Below are 21,346 nucleotides of genomic sequence, written 5' to 3' on the forward strand. Positions count from 1 at the left end.
ATATTTTAAAAGTTAAATGTGCTGAAATGAATACACTGAAGAATTAAAAGATGTATATCAGATCCAGACACTCATCAGTGTATGGATGGCAGACTACTCCAAAGTTAATGTCAATCCACCAACATCGCCTCCTGCATCAGGCATGCTCTCTTGTGCCTTCTTGTAGATCTCAGTGTAGTGAAACATCTCATTAGGGCAACAATCACCTGTAAGTGTATTTGGTATGTATCTCACATTAAAATATAATTTGGAGATGGGAAACCTTAAGAGGCTAAGGCAAGAAGATTGCAAATTCCAGCCCAGCCTGAGCAACTTAATAACTTAGTGAGACCCTGTCTCAACATTAAAAAAAAAGAGAGAGAGAGAGAGCGTGAGCTAGGGAGAGAGAGAGCTAGCTCAGTGTAAAGACCTTGGGTTCATGCTCCAATATGGGGGGAAATGTTGGAGAAAAAGAGATCAGTTGTTTTGTTTTCACAGAGCAAGTTAGGAAATGCTGCTAAGCAATTGTATTAAAGCTATCATTTTGTTCCATGTAGTTAATTGGAAGGCAGCTCTGCTCACCACTATACCACCAATGCTATGTAGGTAATTGGAAAATAATTGTTTACTCACTTTTTACAGGCAATTCATTTTTTAAAAATTTTATATTAAGCATTTTAAAAATCCCGCTCATCATAATCTATAAATATTTTAAACTGAGTCACCAGTTAAAGATTTTGGACAAAATTTGGGTTCAATTTTCTTTAAGATCTATGCCAGACTTATTTTGAAGAAAACTGCTGCTAAACTTTTTAGTCTATGAAAAAAAAAACTGTTCTTACTATAGCCCTGACTCTACCGCCCTCTGCTGGATGATCCTCCTAACTGCAGCACATAAATCAATAATACCTTTAAGAACATACTTAAAGTTCAGTAAATGTCATAGGATGGAAGTGGAGAAGGAATGGAAGACCCAAGTTGTGCTTGTGAATCATTTACTTAGCCAGATGCTTTTTCACATCTGTAAGTGCTACAGCTGCACACGTCAAGTGTGTTTATTTTGGGACACAACTGGTACACCAGCAGCACTGGTATTCATTCAGCAAATATTTAAGTGGGGATATCTAGTACATCAAGCACTAAGAACCACAACAAAATATAAGGCAGGTTAACGATGCAGCATTCCAGTTTTAGATAGAGCAGTGAGAGAAGGTAACATTTAATCAGAGACTGAAAGAGGAAGGACTCCCTGGGAGTGTCTGAAAGACAGATAGATGAAGGCTGTCAAAGGCAGGAGTAGGCTGCCATCACCTGGCACAGCAAAGCAGCATGCCTGGAAGGAGACAAGAGGTGAGGGACTGCAGGCTGCAGCAAGCAATGAGGTCCCAGGATATAATTAGCTCCGAGAAAGGTCAAAGTAGTACAATGAATAATGTAGGCTGGAGAGGGAAGAGGGCAGCAGGCCCAGGGAGCATGCTGTCCACATGGATGGGAAGGGGTGGTGGAATAAGTATCTAAATTCAAGTTCTGTCCAGAGATCTCTTTCCTAATTCTCTAATACATCCATTTCCAGGAATCTGAAACCAAGACCCAAAGTATTGAATTGTTAATTACCATTTTATAAAAAAACCTGGAAATATATTGACTCTAAACATATCGAAAAGACAAAAATATCTATAGAATATTTCACTCATTGAACATCTGCTGTTACTCTCATTTGAAAATGACAAAACCTTTTCCATCTTGCTACCTGTTCAAAAATGCTTGAAGCATAACTATGAATTTCCTACTTAAGTGAACTCTTTCTGGCAACCATACTAAAAGTTCAGTCACAAGTCCAAAGTGCCTTTAAGAACTTGCAAGCAATCTGCTTAAAGGCTGATTATTCATTCATTCATTCATTTATTTTTTTTAGGTTACTTCTCCGATTACTTGGGTAGACAAGTAGCAAAGGCTTCATATCAGAATGATGCCAGTTCTTAATATCTCAACTACTAAATAACTCAGTGACTCCAAAGAAAGTGAGAATTAATGAAGATCCTGCTTTAGACCAGTGCAGTGCACGAAAATCTTTCAAGATGTTCCATTCTAGCTCTTCTGCCCCAGCCCCTCTGGCTAAGGGACAGACCCCCAAGGAATCGGGACATTCCTAAAACCAACATGGCTGTACTGTAGCTCCCAGTCAGAGACAGGATGCACAATCTTCCTCACTGTATTTAAGCCTGGAAGACAACCATGACTGTTCAACACAGAACAGGCAACCAATAAATATTTGTTGAATTCTGCAAGTAAAAAAATGTTTTCATTAGGTAAACAGAATTACTAGGTTTATCATAGAAACAACTTTCAAGTCTAAAAATTTAGTTTTTGTTCTAAATATACAATACTAACTTTGTGATGCCAATCATCCAAATTATGCAAATATTTTATTACTTTTAAGAATTATATGTGTATACTTGATATCTGCTCAAAAAATATATACTTTCAGTATTCTCACCCTAAAACAACGAAGTACTACATGAGACAATAAGTATGTTAATTACCTGGATTCTGTTAAGCACTTCACAATACAAATATTGTTTAAGATGTAACTAGATCCCTCTGGGTTTTTGTTTTCAGGGTGACAAAGAATAACAGGACAGGACAGGAAGCAGTGGGAATGGTATGGGGTAGTAATTTATTAGAAAGAACAAAGGAAAGCCCACGAGATGAGGCAGCAAGGACACCAAGGAAGTGCCTGAATCTAAACACTTACATACAGCTTTTTGTCATAAGCGTGCGTGAAAGGGCAAAGGGACATAGGATGTGCAAAAATGCAGTATTCCTGCTGCTTACCAGGTTTCTGGTCATCTGCAGATTTTATTAATCCTTTCTCTTCTGTACGCTAACCTCCCTCGAGGTTTATCTTACCTTTAATTTACTCAGACTCTTGTACTTTGTCCCTTTGAATCCTGGTTTCAAAACACCACATGAGAGTCGCGCGGAAGACTCCGAATCACACCGCTGCAGACAGGCAGGTCTGCCCGCACCCTACTGAGGTCCTGAGTCACACAGAACATGCCAAATCAGCCTGCTCTAGACAGGCAGGTCTGTGCAAGCCCTGCCCAGGTCCCAAGTCGCGCGGAGGACGCCCAGTCACCCTGCTGCAGACAGGCAGCCACCTGGTTCCACACTACAAAGACGCAGAGGACACCAGACCACCAGACCAAGGTACTGAGTCCCGCTGCTCCTGGCCCAGAGACAGAGGCTTCTGAGCCTCTATCCCACTGCTCCTGGTCCAGAGGAAGGGGCTTCCTGGTCACCATCCCTCCTGCTGCTCCCAGCCCAGAGGAAAGGGCTTTTGGGCCACCTTCTGTCCCACTGCTCCTGGCCCAGAGGAAGGGGCTTCCAGGCCACCATCCCTCCCGCTGCTCCCAGCCCACAGGAAAGGGCTTTTGGGTCACCATTCCTACTGCTGCTCCTGGCCCCTGTCCCACCTCTCCCAGCTCAGAGGAGGTAATCTGTGCAAGGGCTAATAGCCCCCCACCCCAGTCGAAATGAGAAAACACGTAAATAAGTCTCAAAACCAGCCGTGCAGATCACCTACAGCAACCCCAAAGGGAAATGAGATGGAACACTCTGATACTCAACCACCTGGACCCACTGAACTGGCAACAAAAGGGGATCTGGAAAAAATGAAATCAGAAATAATTTCTCAGATAACAGGAGAACTTGTGCTTGTGCCCCTAGTGCAGGGCATGATTAATAAATCTAGAGAGGAGCTCAGGAATATGATGGAATCTCAACATAAGAAACAAATGGAATCCATAAAACAGATGCAAATAGATTACCAGGACATGAAAAACTCCATTGAAAGTCTACACAGCAGAATGAGCCAATGGGAGGACAGAATTTCAGATATAGAAGATAAGATTGCAATTAGTGACCAGAAAAGAGAAATTGCTTCAAAATTATAAAGGAACATGAGAAATCACTCCAGCAGCTGCTAGATGATGCAGAAAAGAATAACATAAGACTGATTGGGCTCAATGAAGAAACAGGAGAGAGTGGAGATGACATAAAAAATCTCTTCACAGAAATAATGGCAGAAAACTTCCCAAGAAGGGGAAAAGAGCTTGACATACAGATAAGTGAGGCATATAGGACTCCAAATAGCCTTGATCAAAAAAAATCTACACATAGGCATATAATTGTTAAGATTCCGGAAACACAACAGAAGAACAAAGTTCTCCAAGCAGTCAGAGCAAAGAAACAAATCACATACAAAGGAAAGCCCATCAGAATCACAGCAGACTTCTCAACACAAACCATCAAGGCAAGAAGAGCTTGGAGTGACATATTCCAAGCCCTAAAAGAAAACAGCCTCCAACCCAGATTGATGTACCCTGCAAAACTATCTTTCAAAATGGATGGAGAAATAAGATACTTTCATGAAAAAGAGCACCTTAGGAACTTCATGAATACCAAACCAGCACTCCAAAGAATTTTACACAATATCCTAGGAACACACATTGAGGATCACAACCCCAGGAGGCAAAGCAGAATGAACCCATCTGGCATGACAAGAAATTAAATGTAAAGGGGGAGAACCCAACAAAAAGAAAAAGTCATGGCAATGACAAGTCAATACATTTCAGTTATAACCATCAACGTTAATGGTCTCAATTCACCAATTCAAAGAAATAGACTGGCAGAATGGGTCAAGAAGCAAAATCCAACAATATTCTGCATACAAGAAACACACTTCATTCTAAAGGAAACTCATAGACTGAAAGTTAAAGGGTGGAAAACAATACTCCATGTGATGGGAACCCACAAAAAGCAGGAGTAGCTATCCTCTTGGCAGATCAAGTAGATTTCAAACCAACACTGATGAAGAGAGATGAAGAAGGACACTACATCCTTGTAAAGGGAACAATCCAAGAAGAAGAGATGATAATCATAAATATCTATGCACCAAACACTAGTGCACCCAACTATATAAAACAAATACTAACGGACATGAAAAGTCTTATATGCACTAATACAATTGTAGTGGGGGTCCTCAACACCCCACTGTCACAGATAGATCAACTAGACAAAAAATAAGTAATGAAATACTAGAATTCAATTGAACTCTTGAACAAATGAACTTAACAGATGTTTACAGAGTCTTCCACCCCACAAAATCAGAATACACATTCTTCTCAGCTGCACATGGGTCATTCTCAAAAATAGACCACATACTCACACATAGAACATATTTAAGGAAGTGCAAAGGAATTTAAGTTATCCCCTGTATATTATCAGACCATAGTGTGATGAAATTGGAGATCCATAGCAAAAGAAACTCAAAAAATTTCAAAAACATGTGGAAACTGAACAACACACTTCTGAATAACCAATGGGTCACAGAGAAAATTAAAGAAGAAATCAGACAGTTCCTACAATTAAGTCACAATGACAATACATCATATCGGAATCTATGGGACACAATGAAAGCAGTCTTATGAGGGAAATTCATAGCAGTGAATACACATATTAGGAAAACAGAACGAGCCCAATTAAACAACCTGATGCTGAACCTCAAGCTTCTAGAAAAAGAAGAGCAGGAAAAACCCAAGGCTCATACAAGGGAGGAAATTATAAATATCAGAGGAGAAATCAATGCAATGGAGACTAAGAGAACGATACAAAAAATCAATGAAGCCAAGAGTTGGTTCTTCAAAAGAATCGACAAAATTGACAAACCTTTAGCCAACCTTGTCAGGAAAAGGAAAGCAAAGGCCCAAATCCATGCAATTAGGAATGAAAAGGGTGAAATCACAACAGAAACAGCAGAAATCCAGAGGATCATCAATACCTACTTCCAGAAACTATACGCCAATAAGATGGACAGCACAGAAGAAATGGACAGATTCCTAGATACATATGAATTACCAAAGTTGAACAAAGAAGACCAAAAATTCTGAACAACCCAATATCAACCAATGAAATTGAAAATGTAATTAAAAACTTACCAACTAAGAAAAACCCAGGCCCTGATGGTTTCACTGCTGAATTCTACAAGACATTTAGAGAGGAACTCCTGCCACTACTGTTTAAACTCTTCAATGAAATTGAAAGGGAAGCAATACTCTCAAATTCATTCCTGGAAGCAAGCATCACCTTGATCCCCAAAGCAGAGAAAGACCCAACTGAAAAAGAGAACTACAGGTCAATCTCACTAATGAACACAGATGCAAAAATCCTTAATAAGATAATGACAAACAGAATGCAGAAGATCATCAAGAAGATCATACACCCTGATCAAATGGGATTCATCCCAAGGATGCAGGGATGGTTCAATATACGAAAATCAATCAATGTAATACACTATATCAATAGACCCAAGGACAAAAACCATATGATTATCTCCATAGATGCAGAAAAAGTATTTGACAAAATCCAACATGCATTTATGATAAAAACCCTGCAAAAAAATGGAATAGCTGGTCTCTACCTCAATCTGATAAAAGCCATCTATGAAAAACCAACAGCCAATATCATACTAAATGGTCAAAAACTGAAATCCTTCACACTAAAATCAGGAACAAGACAAGGATGTCCACTATCACCACTCTTGTTCAATAGAGTTCTGGAAACATTAGCCATGGCAATTAGACAAAAGAGAGAAATAAAAGGAATAAACATAGGTAATGAAGAAGTCAAATTGTCATTATTTGCATATGACTTGATACTCTATATAGAAGACCCCAAGAACTCCACCAAAAGTCTTCTAGACTTAATAACCAAATTCAGTAGAGTAGCTGGTTACAAGGTCAATACACAAAAATCAATAGCTTTCCTCTACACCAATGACAGACTCACTGAGAAATAGGGCAAATAATTCCTTTCACAATAGCATCCATAAAACTGAAATACCTAAGAATCAACCTAACAAAAGAAATCAAAGACCTCTTCTCTGAAAACTATGGCACTCTGAAAAGAGAGATTGAAGATGATATCAGATAATGGACAGACATCCCCTGCTCCTGGGCAGGAAGGATTAATATAGTGAAAATGGCCATACTTCCAAAACTGCTATATAGATTTCATGCAATTCCAATTGAGATCCCAGCAGCATACTTCATAGACCTCGAGAATACAATCCAAAAATTCATTTGGAACAAGAAGAGACCCAGAATAGCAAAAGGAATTTTAGTTAACAGAGACATGGCAGGGGGTATCACAATCCCCAACCTGCAACTATACTACAAAGCTACTGTGATAAAAACAGCATGGTACTGGCAAAGAAACAGACTTGAGGACCAGTGGAACAGATTAGAAGATGCAGAAACAATGCCAGACACACTCAGCCATCTCATCTTCAATAAAGGAGCCAAACACCCTCACTGAAGGAAAGGTAGCCTCTTTTATAAATGGTGCTGGAAAAATTGGGCTTCAACTTGCCAAAGATTAAAACTAGACCTGTATCTCTCACCATGCACTAAACTAAAATCAAAATGGATTAAAGATCTAAATATTAAAATAGAAACTCTGAACCAGTTGGAACAGAGGTTAGGTAGAACCCTTGAAGACATTGGTGTAGGAAAAGATTTTATGAACAAAACCTCAGTTGCCTGTGAACTAGCACAGACAATCAACAAATGGGATCTCTTCTTATTAAAAGGCTTCTGCACAGCAAGAGAAACCACCAGCACTGTGAAGAGACAACCCACAATGTGGGAAAAAATCTTCACCTGCTCTTCCTCAGACAAAGGTCTACTATCTCAAATCTATAAAGAACTTAAAAAGATCAGACCTCCCAAATTTAAAGACCCAATCCGAAAATGGGCATCTGAAATGAACAGACATTTCTCACACAAAGAAGTAGAAATAGCAAATAAATACATGAAAAAATGTTCCACATCACTGGTCATTCGAGAGATGTAAATGAAAACAACGCTGAGATTCCACTTCACTCCAGAAAGAATGGCTGCTATCATGAAATCCACCAATAACAAATGCTGGCAGGGCTGTGGGGAAAGAGGAACCCTGCTCCACTGCTGGTGGGAGTGTAGACTGATGCAACCACTATGGAAATCTGTATGGAGATACCTCAAAGAACTAGGACTGGAAGTCCCATTTGACCCCGCTATTTCACTGCTGGGGATCTTCCCCAAAGAATTAAAAGAATCATACCACAGTGATATATGTGCACCCATGTTCAGAGCAGCACAGTTTGTGATAGCTAAAACTTGGAAACGTCCCAAATGCCCATCAACTGAAGACAGGAAAAAGAAAATGTGGGTTTCTAAAAATAAAATGCAGTACTACTCAGCCATAAAAAATGAGAAATTAGAGACATTTATAGCTAAGTGGATACACATTGAGCTGATACTCTTAAGTCAAATAAATAGGACACACATGAATAAATTCCAAATAGTTTCTCTGGTGTGAGAAACTGAAAGTGTAAATAAGTACTAAATGTATAATAGGTAATGTGAAATAGGAAGAAAACGGGCAAAGGGGAAGGAAGTGGGAGGGCTAGGGGAAAGGATAGAAGGGAATGGGATTAATATGAGAAAATGGAAAAATAGGAACAAAATCTTTGTAAATAGGGAGGAATGGAGGGGTTGAAGGGAGGCCTGGGCAAGGGTGAAAAATAAGAACCAAGAGAGACTATGTAAAGGTGCAAATTTCCAATGATGAATGTCATTACATTGTATACCTAAAATGTACCAATGATTAGAATGAATAATCGATAATGTAAAATAGGAAGAAAAGGTCCAAAGGGGTAGGGGTAGTGGGAGGGGCAGGGGAAAGGAAAGAAGGGAAAGGAAAAATGCTGAGAAATGGAAAAAATGGAAATGAAGTCTTTGTAAATGGGGAAGGGTGGAGGGCGTGACGGGAGGGCTAGGAATGGGGAAAAAATAAGAACCAAGATGCATTATATAAAGGTACAATTCCCAATGAGAAATGTAATTGTGTTTTATACCTACAATGTACCAATAAAAGAATTTAATATAAAAAAATAACACACACCACACGGCACTCTTTAAATATATTTAATTTTTATTTGTCAAATATACCTCAATAGGCTGATAACTTGTTCTTTGTATGAGACTTATATAATCATATCTATCAAGGGATTATATCGCTGATCAAGCAAAAACTGTATCATTTAGTATAAAAATCTTACAGAAAAGTTTTTAATGACTTCACTAATGATAAGGTTGCATTAGTATCCAGAAAAATACCCTCAAATACTTTAGAAATCATGTAATTTCTCTAATATTAATTTCCCTAATTTCCTTTAACAGTCATGTTAAATTTGAAACATTAAAATGTTGTTAAACATAAAAATGTTGTTAGTTTCTTAACAATTTTATGCTGACTTGTCTACTGATAATAACTAATAAAATACAACAAGTATGATGGTACAATCATAGACTAAAATATTAGAAGTCTCCATATTTTAGGTTTATCATTAAATCATGGAGTTAGGTTTTTTTAATATGTAAGTTCTGAAAATGTATAGCAAACACAATAGCGAAATCGTCTGACAGTGACTTTCCAGTTCTCCCAACGTTTCTACAATGCGTCCCTGATGATAACACTATCAATGCACTGGGGCTAGCAGACAAAGAGTTCTCCCTGAAACAGTTAAAGTTAGTGAGGAGAGGCCTCACTTTAATATGAATTGAGTCATAATTAGAAATTAATCATGGAAGGGTATGTCTACCACAGACATCTTTCCTCACAGTTAAATGATCTCATTTCTTCCCCATCTCTAGTTCTTAGATCCCCCAAACCATTTATTTTTCCTTCTTTTTTCTTCTACTTGATCCATTGGTAAAACCTAAGAGATTGTGCTTCAGGAAACTATCTTTTCTGTAGAAGAAAAATCAAAAGATTATCAAGATGAAAATTTGCTAAATTTAAGATTTAATGCTCTAAAATATGTGATTAATCACTGCTTGCCCAAAAACATTCTTTGTTTCTTTTCCATGATGATGATGATTCTTCATATATTTCCTGAAAAACAGAACCAATAACAGGTATTCAAGAGAGACAATTTTTTTTTTTTTTTGGTACCGGGGATCGAACTCCGGACCTTGCTCTTGCAGGGCAGGCGGCGAAACCACTGAGCTAAATCCCCAGCCCAAGAGAGACGATTTTAATAAATGAAAATACACTGAATAAATCAGAAAATTAATTTTACATCTATTTCAGTCCGCTCATTTCAATAATCCAGTCAGTACCAACAACTGTATGAGGCACTGAGAGCAAAAAAATGAATACATATGTTCTCTACACATAAGGATTCCAACTTCAATTAAGGAAATGACCAGATGCTGTAATAAGACAAGGAACAACTACAGAAAAAAAAAAGAACTTCATTTGGGCCAGAACAAGAGACAGCGGGATTAAGTAATACAGAGGTAGATAAAAAGTCACTAAACATACTCTTCTTTCCAAACATACCTCTGGTTCTACTTTGACAGTACTAAATATGCTTTTCCAAAGGCAGTCAGGATATTTTCATTAGCAGTGAAATTAAGTGACCATCCACAGGTGTTCTTGAACACGCCTGGCTGCACTCTGCTGTGAGCTGCTCCCTGAGGCATGTTCCTGTTTACCCACTCACACCATCCCTCTATCTCAGATGATCTCCAAGCACAGCTGGCAAAGTAGCTGTGAAGAACTAGAATTTAGAGAATTGTAGAAAAGAGGGAAAAGAAGAACATATCACTTTCTCTTCCTATGCTAGCCAGATTCCACTTCTATAGGGAGAGGAATCCAAATATAACTGTCCTTTTTTAATTCCAGGCTTTCTTTTTGATATTTTTGTAACAAGTTCAATGCCTTTGTTAAATTTCTCTGATACATTTCTGTACTGCTTTTGAGTTCTCTGGAGTTTGCTGCCTTTTCTCAAAATAACCATTTAGCATTTTTGAGGCCTGAAAGGCCTCCCATCTGCACCCAATGAGAATAAGTCACTGGTCCCTTGTTTGCTCCACTGCATGAGATCCTGGCTCTGTTCTCTCTTGACACTAGGGACGCACATCTCTGAACACCTGCACCTCTCCCGCTTCCCTGCAGACAGACAAGCAAATAGCCCAGCTAGTTCTCAAAGCACAAAAAATGAGAATATGCCCAACTGCTACCCTGTCCCAGATTTTCTGGGGCTATCTTCTCATAGCTACTTTGCCAGCTGTCTATTCTTTTCTCCCTGGTAAAGAATGCTGTCCCTGACACCCAGACCTGAAGCTCATTTTGGAATGCTCTTCCTACCTTTCCCTCTTCAGGTCCTGCCTCATGAGGTATCAACAGCAAAACCACCTTATATATGACTCCACTAAATTCTCTTTCCCATAGCCTATCCTCTAAAACCTGAAAGCTAAGGAGTTTCAGGTGCTATTCAGAAAGCCTGTTCAACAAATTTCTTGAGTCCTGGTTCATCTTTCTTGCTCATCTCTCCCACTGACTGAGGTGGAAGCCCAGGGAAGGACACAGACTCTGCCTTTAAAGCCCTGCCCTCTGCTCTTATCTTCTGATCCTCTGAGCTGTTCACTTATTCCTCTACTTTCCCAATAGCTGCAATGCTGTGGGCAACTCTGGATTGGTACATATAATTACACATGTTTACAAATGCAGAACAATCCTACTGCTAATGTGAATAACCAGGGGAAAAATGAGGGGAGTTTAACCCTTCAGAATGCTCTATTTTAATCAGAGGATTATTTGTTCTTGATTTGTCTTGACTTATTAACAAAAACAAACTAGAAGAGTTAGTAATATCTCCTCACCCTTTTTTTCCTCTCTAAAAAGAAAGAACAGTAGTCAAAGACTTTTTCTACCTTAAGTAATTTCTATTTTAGCCACTGCCTAAGTAGCCAGGTGCTATTCCCATTCTCCAAAAGAAAGACCCTCTAACTGAAAAGATCTCTTAATTCAAGGGATATGACTTTATCCATGAACCAATGCAACAGTCCAGACTATGAATTCTAACTGTTATCACCTGTTGAGACCTACTCTGGGCCATAACTTCTGTGGGGGCATGAATTTTTCATGTTTAACAAACTTGTAAAAAAGATATTACATAAATGCCCTATTTCACATATATAGAAAATAAGATTCTGTAATTAAGGAATGCCCATGAATACAAATTCTGCATGTACTCTTATTCTCTACTCTTTAAGAACTCCTGAGAAAAAACATGTCCACAGAGCAAAGTGAGATATTTTTCTTAACTCACCTTTTTCCATATGGGCACTTTGGCTTTTAAAGTATCAATGGCATAACTCACAGCTGCTAGAGACGCAGCCCTGTGGGCTGAGGACACAGCAATAATTATGCTTGCTTCTGACACTGGAACCAAGCTTTAAGAAAATACAGAAAAAAATTACTATCCCCTCCTAGTCCACATGTTAAAGAATCTGCTAGAAAAGCAAGAGAAAAAAATCCAGTTATATATCAGGACTATATTATAGATCTATTTTATTTAAACAACCAGCTTAGTAAGAAAACAGAAAATCATCCCAGCTGCATTCAGCCAAGTGGATCTCAAACCTGATGTGGCCAATTTGTCAGCATCTGACCACAAGTCCTTTTTGATGAGGACCAAGAAGAAAGGGTCCTTTAGCTGATTCAACAAAGGTTCGATTCAAACAAGCACGGAGAGGTACAAAGTTACTGCATGATAAGTATAACACAGAATTTTAAATAATAGTAATAAGTAACAGAACTGACAATACTCATTAATAAAATTACTGGTTACTAATAAAATACTGGTTATTAATACAATTAGAGATATAACAAAATAATATGACAGAAGTTGTCTTAATTGCTATCTTTTAAAATCTAGACTTATACTCTTTTTAGTGGTACAAAAAGGCAAAATACTTTAATGATTTCAAATTTTTAACAGACTCATAAAAAAGAATCCAGAGCATGAAATAACTCTCAAAAAGTCTCAAGGACTTTAGCAAACATTCCCACAGGTACTTAGGTCCAGGGCTGGAAAGTCTACACATTTGTACTGTGCTACCTACAGCAAGAGAGGCAGCAAAGGCTCTCCCAAATTTATAACCCAAGAAGCATTCATTAAAGAAAATGAGTGGAAGCCATCTCCACTGCCCACCAGAAACGATACACAAACCTTGTGCTCCAAGTAACACACAATTCCTAAGAAAGATTACAGCATTTGTACAGAAATGGAAAACGACTATACTTAATTTTCAAATTGGTAAAGAAAATCATACCCAAGTCTATGGAACACTGCTATGTGTTTTACCGGCCATTTCTGCCTAATGTCACTACAAATTTTTCTGATTTCATTTTCCGCCATTGGTATATATGCTTCATATTCTAAACTAATGACTTTTTTCCCTTCAAAGTTATTTCTTGTAGTCCCTAAAAAAAAGAAAAAAAACCCACAAAATTAAAATAAAATTTTCCCCTAATTTAGAAATAGCACACTAACAGAATAAAAAGGATTATTCTTCATTGTAAACAAACACTTGTCTAAAAATTACTTTGAAAATTTCCAAACAGACTTTGACTAAGAAAACAAAAGCTAATTATCCAAAAACTGATAAGGAAATAAACACTGATTAAGCAAGCTTACTGAAACGTTCAGATGACAAAACAAACTGTATTCCTTTTCTTACTAATAGTTATCATTTGATATTTAAAAGGAAAATATGTTCCAGAATTATGTTCAAGTACATTTTTTTTTTCTCAACATTTGGAAAATACAGAACTTTCTCTCCTTGCTATGACTTTTGTCATGCCTTTTTTGTGTCTCACTAAAGGTTAATCAAAAGGTTACTAAAACAAAACAAAAACAAAAACAAATTCTATTAAACTTATCTGGGTAATCTTGGTTTATTCCTCAGTATCTTAAAGTTCTCAATTAACACTGAAAATGGGAATCACTTGCTAATTTTTACTGTCTTGTGTAGTCAACAGATGCTGTGAAAATTACAACTCACCTACAAATAAGGACACTGCACCACACACTGGAGAAATCACCAACTGTGAGACTTCATCTACTGAAAGTTTCTCAGCAGTGCATTTTATTATGTCTTTAGATTTCTCTTCAACTTCGTCCATATTTTTCCTAGAAATAAGACATTACTTAAACTTACCATGAATACTAGAAGCAAAACACTCAATTTGTAGGCTATTCCCATTTATATTTTTTTCTCCATCAGATGTGTTAGGAGGCATGATTTAATGTGAATGATAAACATAAGCAACTGTAAGCACAGGGCTGAAACAGGAGGCTTGCCACAAGTTCAAGACCAGCTTGGGCTACATAGTGTCAAGGCCAGCCTGAACTACATAGAGAGATTCTGTTTCAAAAAGAAAAAAAAAAGCAATTGCAAAATTTTAGCAAAATTAATCTATTCACAAATATTCCTAATGAATCAGGTATTACATATAAAGGAATTCAACATTAGTTGATCACTAAAATATAATCAATCTCATGTGTCCATTTATTTCAATTCTGTAATTGCTACTCATCTCCAATCATGGTACAGATGAGATATTACCACCTTTACCTACATGTACATCACTTTATAACTAAGCCCCACATCTAGAACCATCTTTTTCTTTACCCGAAAAGGAAGGAGGGAGAGTAGAAGTGGTGGAGATTCTACAGGAACTAGGTTCCTTTTATAACTTGGCATAACCCCAACTAAGTAACAGGGGAAACAATAAACTGCACACCTGTTTCAGGTGTTGAGCAAAGTCTTTTGCTGTGCATTTCTCATTTAATTCATAGAATGTTATATACTCACTAAGGGTCATTAGTGCATACTTAACAAGTTCCTCTCCACAGGTGCTTGTATTTGGATAGGAGAAACAAAACAATAAAGAAGAATTGCAGATGGTGATACTTTATGGAAATAAACAAGGGTCTGAGACTGAGCTTGGGGGCTAGAAGAAAGGAATCCCAGAGGTCTCATTCAAGAGGTAGTATTTAAAGCTGAGACCTGGAGGATTATAAGGATATGAAGAAATGGGGACAGAACCCAGGCAAAGAGAGGAACTGGCAAAAGTGAAGGCTCTAGGACAAGAAAGAACAAATATCAGGAGGCCTAAATACAGAGAGCAAAGGAGAAAGGGCAGGCTGCGGCCAGACCAGTAGGTAGGGCCTTGTGGGCCATCAGGAGTATAATTCTAAATCCTGGGAGGTTTCATTGGTACTGAAAACTGAAAGACAGCTCAGAGAAGTTAAAGACTCCTTCAAAGTTCTGAAATTCTAATCAAGGAGACTTAATAAGTCCAATGCTCATTTCCCTGTTTCCTTCCAACTACTGAAAAGAAAAGCACAATTGTTCATACACTACTGGATTCCAGGATTTTTTACCTACTGTATATGCCACTTGAGCTTCTTTCAGGTCACCACCTCCACCTAACTTGTATGTCACTTTTTAACCAAGCTCTGATAGTTTATGAGCATATCATGTTCTTTCTTGTCCCAGAGTCTTTCAAGCTTTTTTCTTGCAATAAGACATACATAACACAAATAGGGTCTGTGAGCTTTAAGTCATGGAATTCCCAACATCTGACTATAGAAGAATACCAAAACCTAGCTGGCAGATTCTAAGATTTTATAACACAAATCCAGCCAAGCACACTGAAGTAATATACAACACTGAGTAATCTTTCTAATCTGAGAACTGCAACAACCATCACACACACATACCTTTAACAGCAGTCTATTCTCTGAATAAATTCCAAATGCTGAAAAAGAGCATTTGAGAAACTCCAGAAATCATGCTGATGATACCAAGGCCACAGTTTTCAAATAAAACTGAGATCCATATTTAATAAGGGATTCTGTTACTCCCAGATAGTGGGCATGAGAAAGATCTCTAAGAGTGTACGTGCTGGTCAATCTGCTACACAGACCTATTCTTTCTTTTCTGAGGCACTGCTTTCCAGGAAAAGGAAAGGTGGGCTGGGGGAGTGCATGAAAAGCTAATCAGACATCCTTGACTTGTTTTTCTTTCTAGTGGAACCAAGATTTTTCTATTGAGTGTATTTGCTGTTAATTTTGGATAAAATCTCATCAAAGGTTTTTCATTACTAACCTGTTTTAAATCAGGGACGGCTTAATCTATTTTGTTCTTTAGTTGACAATAAAATAAATTTCACTCTATCTCTTTATACTTAAAAGAAGCATGATCTCTTGAAATCCAATGAAGAATTTTCTTACACATTATCATACTCAAATATGGACTAAGTTGCTTGGAATGATGGAAACGTGGCCTAGGTCATGAGACCACCTGTAACGTAGTTACAATGGACTATAGTAAGCTTTCTTTTCCAGCACAGTGGACTACTGACTTTCTAGCTGTGCAATTTTTCTGCATTACTTTGTGTGCAAGAAAGCCACTGTTTACTAAGTATGTTTGTGAGAAAATACAGAGTCCAATAATATGAATTCAGTGGCTCTGCCACTTATTGGCTATGTGACAAAAACCAACATTTAAACTTCTCTGAATTTCAGTTTTCTCACAGGCAAAATGTGGATGTTAATACTCCACAGTTTAATACCGTGCCTGACACATATATAAGATCTCAAACAATGTTAAATAAAAAATTAATATATCAAACTAATATTATAATCCGTACAACAGAGTTGACACAGAGATGGTAAGGAGGTATCCCTCATTCTTTCTGAACCAATAAAGAGTTACTGCATCAGTACAGAACTGGTACAGACAGACTTACAAAGAATATACAGTAACAGCAGACCATACACAAGTTATCTATACAATCCCTCTCTACGAGACTGGTTTAGAAAAAAATCTCTCACCTACATGGCTGAAAAGCATTATCCTCCACTAATTGGGGGGATAATGGCAATTTCGTCTCCTGCTTGCAGCTGGAGGAGCTGATCTCCCAGCTCGACATACTCTTGACGAACAGCAAATATCACCTGATTTTTAATATCAGCCAATCTGAAGGAGAAAAAGTCTGATTAGAAATAAGTGTGTGACAGACCTCAAAACTCTTCAGCTACAAGTAAAGATATTATATAAATATCATTGTTTTAAGCATGATCTGCAAAGTTATTGACTCATTTTCTGTGCAGAAAGTAAATATCCACTGAAGAACACACTTATTCATTACAAAAATACATTAAACTCTTAACAATTCTTTACTGAATGTTGTGTATTTTGGGGAATTAAACAAAACCAGACTGGAGACAATATTTAAACTAAGTCAACAGAAAAGAGAAATTACCAAATCAGTCTGTGATTTCTGTCTAAGTATAGAAGCACACAAAGTACAGCTAGAAAGGTTCCTACAGTGCTAGGTGTCTTCCTACAGGTAAATGAAAATCAATACAGTACAGAGGCACTGTCAAGTTTCACTGACTGTTAGAGCACTTTGAGAGAGGAAATCAAGAAGGTTAAAGTTTCCTTCTGAACACAGTGGGTTTGTTTGTTTTTTGCTACCGTGATCAAACTCGAAACCTTGGCCTTGAGAGGCAGGCATGGTGCAACTGAGCTAAATCCCGGGTCCTTGAACATACATTGTGCAGTCTGTGGGTGCTATGGATGGAAGCCAGGGCCTGCTACATGCTTAAGCCAGCATTCTATGCCTGAGCAACCCAATCCAAATCAAGCCTTGAAGTCCCAGGTTAAACATTCCTACAGCTTTAAGTGGCATTATTAATATTTCAAGAACATCCTCAAATAGGTCACTTATATTTAGTTTCAAAAAGGTCTCAAAATAGGAATGAGCATAGCAAAATTACAGAATTTCAAGGACCAAGAAAAAAAAAGAAAATATTGCAAGACTCAAGTTCAGCAACTAGGGTTTGTTTTGACTCATTTTTCTGTTAACTTTAGGAATTTCTATTTTGAGTGTTCTAAAGAAATAAAAAAGTATAAAATGCACTTTTAATAGAATGTGTAAAAATTTCACTTAATGGTATAAATACAGAAGCTACATTTTCAATATCTTGTAAATTATGAAAATAGTTGTAAATTATATAACCATGTCATCTGGGAGCATCCAAGTTCACTGTCTTTTTAGTAAACTATCTTTTATTCTCCTAAAGGAGTTGTGTATTTCTAAATACTAGAAGTATTTCAGGAGTAGTCCCCCAAAAATACAACTAGTAACTCTTTCTTATATTAAAAAACTATTTTTTATATTACATAAGTGTTTATCACATGCATTACACAAATATTTTAACTACCCAGGATGTCGAGTTTCTATCTCTTTCCAAAGCTGCAATGCTTTTATTTCCTGTGGCACAGAAATGGTCTCTGAATGAACTCCTGCTATTTCAGCACTTTTTGCAAAATACAGTACTTCAATCTGAAAGGGAAAAAAGTGTTTTTAATAATAATTTATAGTCCTTTTCTAACAGTCCACACTGTTTTCTTTTTCCAAATGTATTATTTTAATAAAAGACAAACTTAATGTTAGAGAAAATTAAATAGTCAAAAATTTTCAATGTATCTACAAGTCCAGTTTTTGAAAATTTTTTGTTTTAAACACAATTCAAAATAATTTATGAAGGCTTTTTAGTTTTACAAATTTAAATGTGCATAATCCTAATTATATCTCCTTAGAAAATATGTTGTCTACTTTCAATTGACAACATTATAGCGACTTTTTAAAAGCTTAAGCAGTGAACAAAATGTGAGCCAAGAGATGAATTATGCAAACAAGATAAATAGCCAAGTCAGCAAATAACTTGTTTTCACAACTGCCGGATGATCTTTGACGCCAGTCTAGAACTACATTGGACCCAGTCGCCAGGGATTAAGTTACTCAACATACAAAACCTGACTTTTAAAAAAACAAGTGGATAAACTAGTATATCCTAGGAAAAACCTGTGCAATCAGCCTGATAACTGAGGGATCCGACCAAGTAAAACACACCGCCTGTCATTCAGTACAGTTTATTCTCCACGAAATAATCACAGGTCTGCAAATAATTCAAGCTCTGTAAATCTGTAGAGGAAGCACACTTCTTCGCAAGAATTCTTAAATGCATTCTTAAAATTAAAAAATATATCGTCGTCAATGTGAATAACTTGAGAAAAGGTGCCTGAAAAGGTCAGGGGATCTTCAAAAACGAGCCACCCCTGATCTCGGGGGCCGGGACACTTAGGAGTTCCTGGAGGGTCCAGAATCTGGGGCAACGGGAGCAAAGTCCCCAAATCAGGGGCCACCTGGGCGGCGGCGACCCGGACCCGAGGCACGGGACAGAGGGTGTGCGTCGAAAGGGAGAAAGGAGGAAGGTCGGTAGACTAGGGCCAAGTCTGCAGAGGGACGAAGTGTCAAGCATATCCAGAAAAGCTAGGCACCCACGTAAGTTCGCTGGCACACTCCCCTTACCTGGCAGCTGGGTACCATGCCGCCCGCGACCCCAAGGCCGAACTACAATCGCAGAGGCGGAGTCGGCCCGAACCAGAGCGCAGGCGCAAATAAATGTCAGGGCCCCTCCCGCGCGCCCTGACGGAGCATGCGCACAACTACCTCCGTCCCATCCCCTCTTAATCTTCAGCCACAGTCAGTACTCCTCCCGCAGCGGACTGTAGCGGGAAAGCGTAGTTTTTCCTCCCAGTTCGTCACGGGATAAGACCAAACAAGGCAGTAGGTGTGGAAACGAATGAAAACCTGGCCTGGCCATGCCTAAGGAAGACGTGGTGCAGCAGAACAGATGATTCACCTGGACCCTCGCCCCCTGCGTTATGAATGGAGGCTTAGCTAATAATCCTGCAGAAGAGGCCAGGCTTTTCCGCTTTTCACCTTCAGGCGTCAAAGCACTTTTATTTACCGCCCCCCACCCAGTATATGATTAGTGCTCCTTAAGACTTGTCTGCCTTATCAGAGTCTCAGAACTGTGTCAGTTGCACTTCTAGCTGCTCAGGGGTTTGTCCGCACTGCCAGTTACCAGCACCGCCAATCGCTCGCGGAGCTTTAAACTGTTCTCCTCAGCGACCAGAATAAATTAGAGTGTGCGCGGGGTAGCTGGGGGAGGCTGGGGCGGAGCGGGATGGGGGCAGCCAGTGGGTTCACAGAAGGACGGGTAGTTAGCACCCGGGCAGTGCCTCCTGCGAGAAAGGAGGCGGTGACAGTGAGACTGGAGATACTGAGGGGAAGCCTGTAGCGGACGACCAACCCCCAGGCGTGCTCTGGGGGAGTTGCTGAATATGAAGGATGGAGGATTAAATTCACACGACAGAAAAGCAGAGCAATGAGGACGGCGGCCTTTAGATTCCAGGGCTGGGGGATGAGGGCTACAGTGCCAGGGGGTGGTGCTGCCTAATATCTAGAAAGACTGAGGCTGAAAACTGACCCAAAATGTGATACACAAACTGATGTTTATAAAGGCCAAAGATTGAATCTCCTCTTCCTGCAAAAACTCATTAAAAGTGCAGTACTCAAGAGTTTTCTTAAAAATTCTTCTTGGACAAAAAATTGACTCAGTCAAAAGAGTGGTAAAAATAAGTAGGCTCAGTAATAAAGATATTAGTGATAAAAACAAAACACACTTTGAGATTTTAATTCTTCGCAATATACAAATCAATTCTGGGATTTATGGTTATAGAATCAAATGTGAATGGCATCAGAATAAGATCAGTTTTGTTAAAAATACATTCACGGAAATTGCTCAAATTGGAACATTGAGCATTGCAACATAGCCAATTTTCTCAATATTTTTCATAATCTTGTTTATTTTAAAAGGATGTTTTAGGACCAAGAATAAATACTAATGTGATGATTTGTACTTCTGTCAGTTTCTTTTCAGCTATTTTGTTGTTAAATTTAAGTAAATTACCCAGCCAAAAATCTTGGAAAATCTTCAGCTATTATTTTGATAATACTGCACTATTTCATTTGCATTTTCTAATTATCAGTCAGAGGAAACTTTTCATGTTTTTCTTGGTCCTTTGTTCTCTGTGAGGTTTGTGTTCATGTCTTTTATTCATTACACTGTAGATATGAAACTGCTTTAAAATATATACTCTGTATATACTGTATGTGTATATATATCTTATCTGTAATTTGTAGGTATGCACAAAAGATACCAGAAAATTTCCATCTTACTCAGAGTCTTTTTTTTTTTTTTTTTTTTTTTTTGGTTCTGGGAATTGAAGTCGGGACCTTGTGCTTTTGAGGCAGGCAGCAGAACCTCTGAGCTAAATCCCCAGCCCCAAGGCTTTGGTTTTAATTCTAAATTCATCAGTTATATCAGTGAAGGATCAGAATGGAATATAACATATTATTTTAGAAATAACAACTTTAGGATCAATATTTGCAGTTCACTTATGCTGCTGTGCAGTTGACCTTGCCTGTCAAGTGGATTAAGAGATGTCTGAGATGACTGAATCATGGGAGCTCCATATATCCG

At 38.2% G+C, this 21,346-nt stretch overlaps 1 protein-coding gene across 3 annotated transcripts; it reads right to left on the reverse strand.

Moving 5' to 3' along the window:
• Positions 1–8,997: 8,997 nt before the first annotated feature.
• On the reverse strand, positions 8,998–19,424 carry Mocs2 (molybdenum cofactor synthesis 2). 3 transcript variants are annotated; one of them, XM_021261430.2, is made up of 8 exons: positions 19,327–19,400; positions 18,176–18,297; positions 16,781–16,925; positions 13,941–14,068; positions 13,209–13,359; positions 12,203–12,326; positions 9,925–9,978; positions 8,998–9,834 (listed from the first exon to the last, which is right to left on the reverse strand). In XM_021261430.2, exons 3-8 carry the CDS (start codon positions 16,876–16,878, stop codon positions 9,826–9,828), a joined length of 564 nt encoding a protein of 187 aa, XP_021117089.1. In that variant the 5' UTR covers positions 16,879–16,925; positions 18,176–18,297; positions 19,327–19,400; the 3' UTR covers positions 8,998–9,825. The 3 variants fall into 3 exon arrangements, with proteins under 3 accessions (XP_021117089.1, XP_021117088.1, XP_087045498.1); XM_021261429.2 differs by having other exon boundaries at positions 9,728–9,978; positions 19,327–19,424; XM_087189372.1 differs by lacking the exons at positions 18,176–18,297; positions 19,327–19,400 and having other exon boundaries at positions 9,728–9,978; positions 16,785–16,925.
• Between the last annotated feature and the right edge of the window lie 1,922 nt (positions 19,425–21,346).

This window comes from Heterocephalus glaber, unplaced genomic scaffold (genome assembly GCF_053883595.1).
Source record: "Heterocephalus glaber isolate CG9 unplaced genomic scaffold, H.glaber_assembly_v1.0 deba00001538, whole genome shotgun sequence".
Classification (NCBI taxonomy): Eukaryota; Metazoa; Chordata; class Mammalia; order Rodentia; family Bathyergidae; genus Heterocephalus; species Heterocephalus glaber.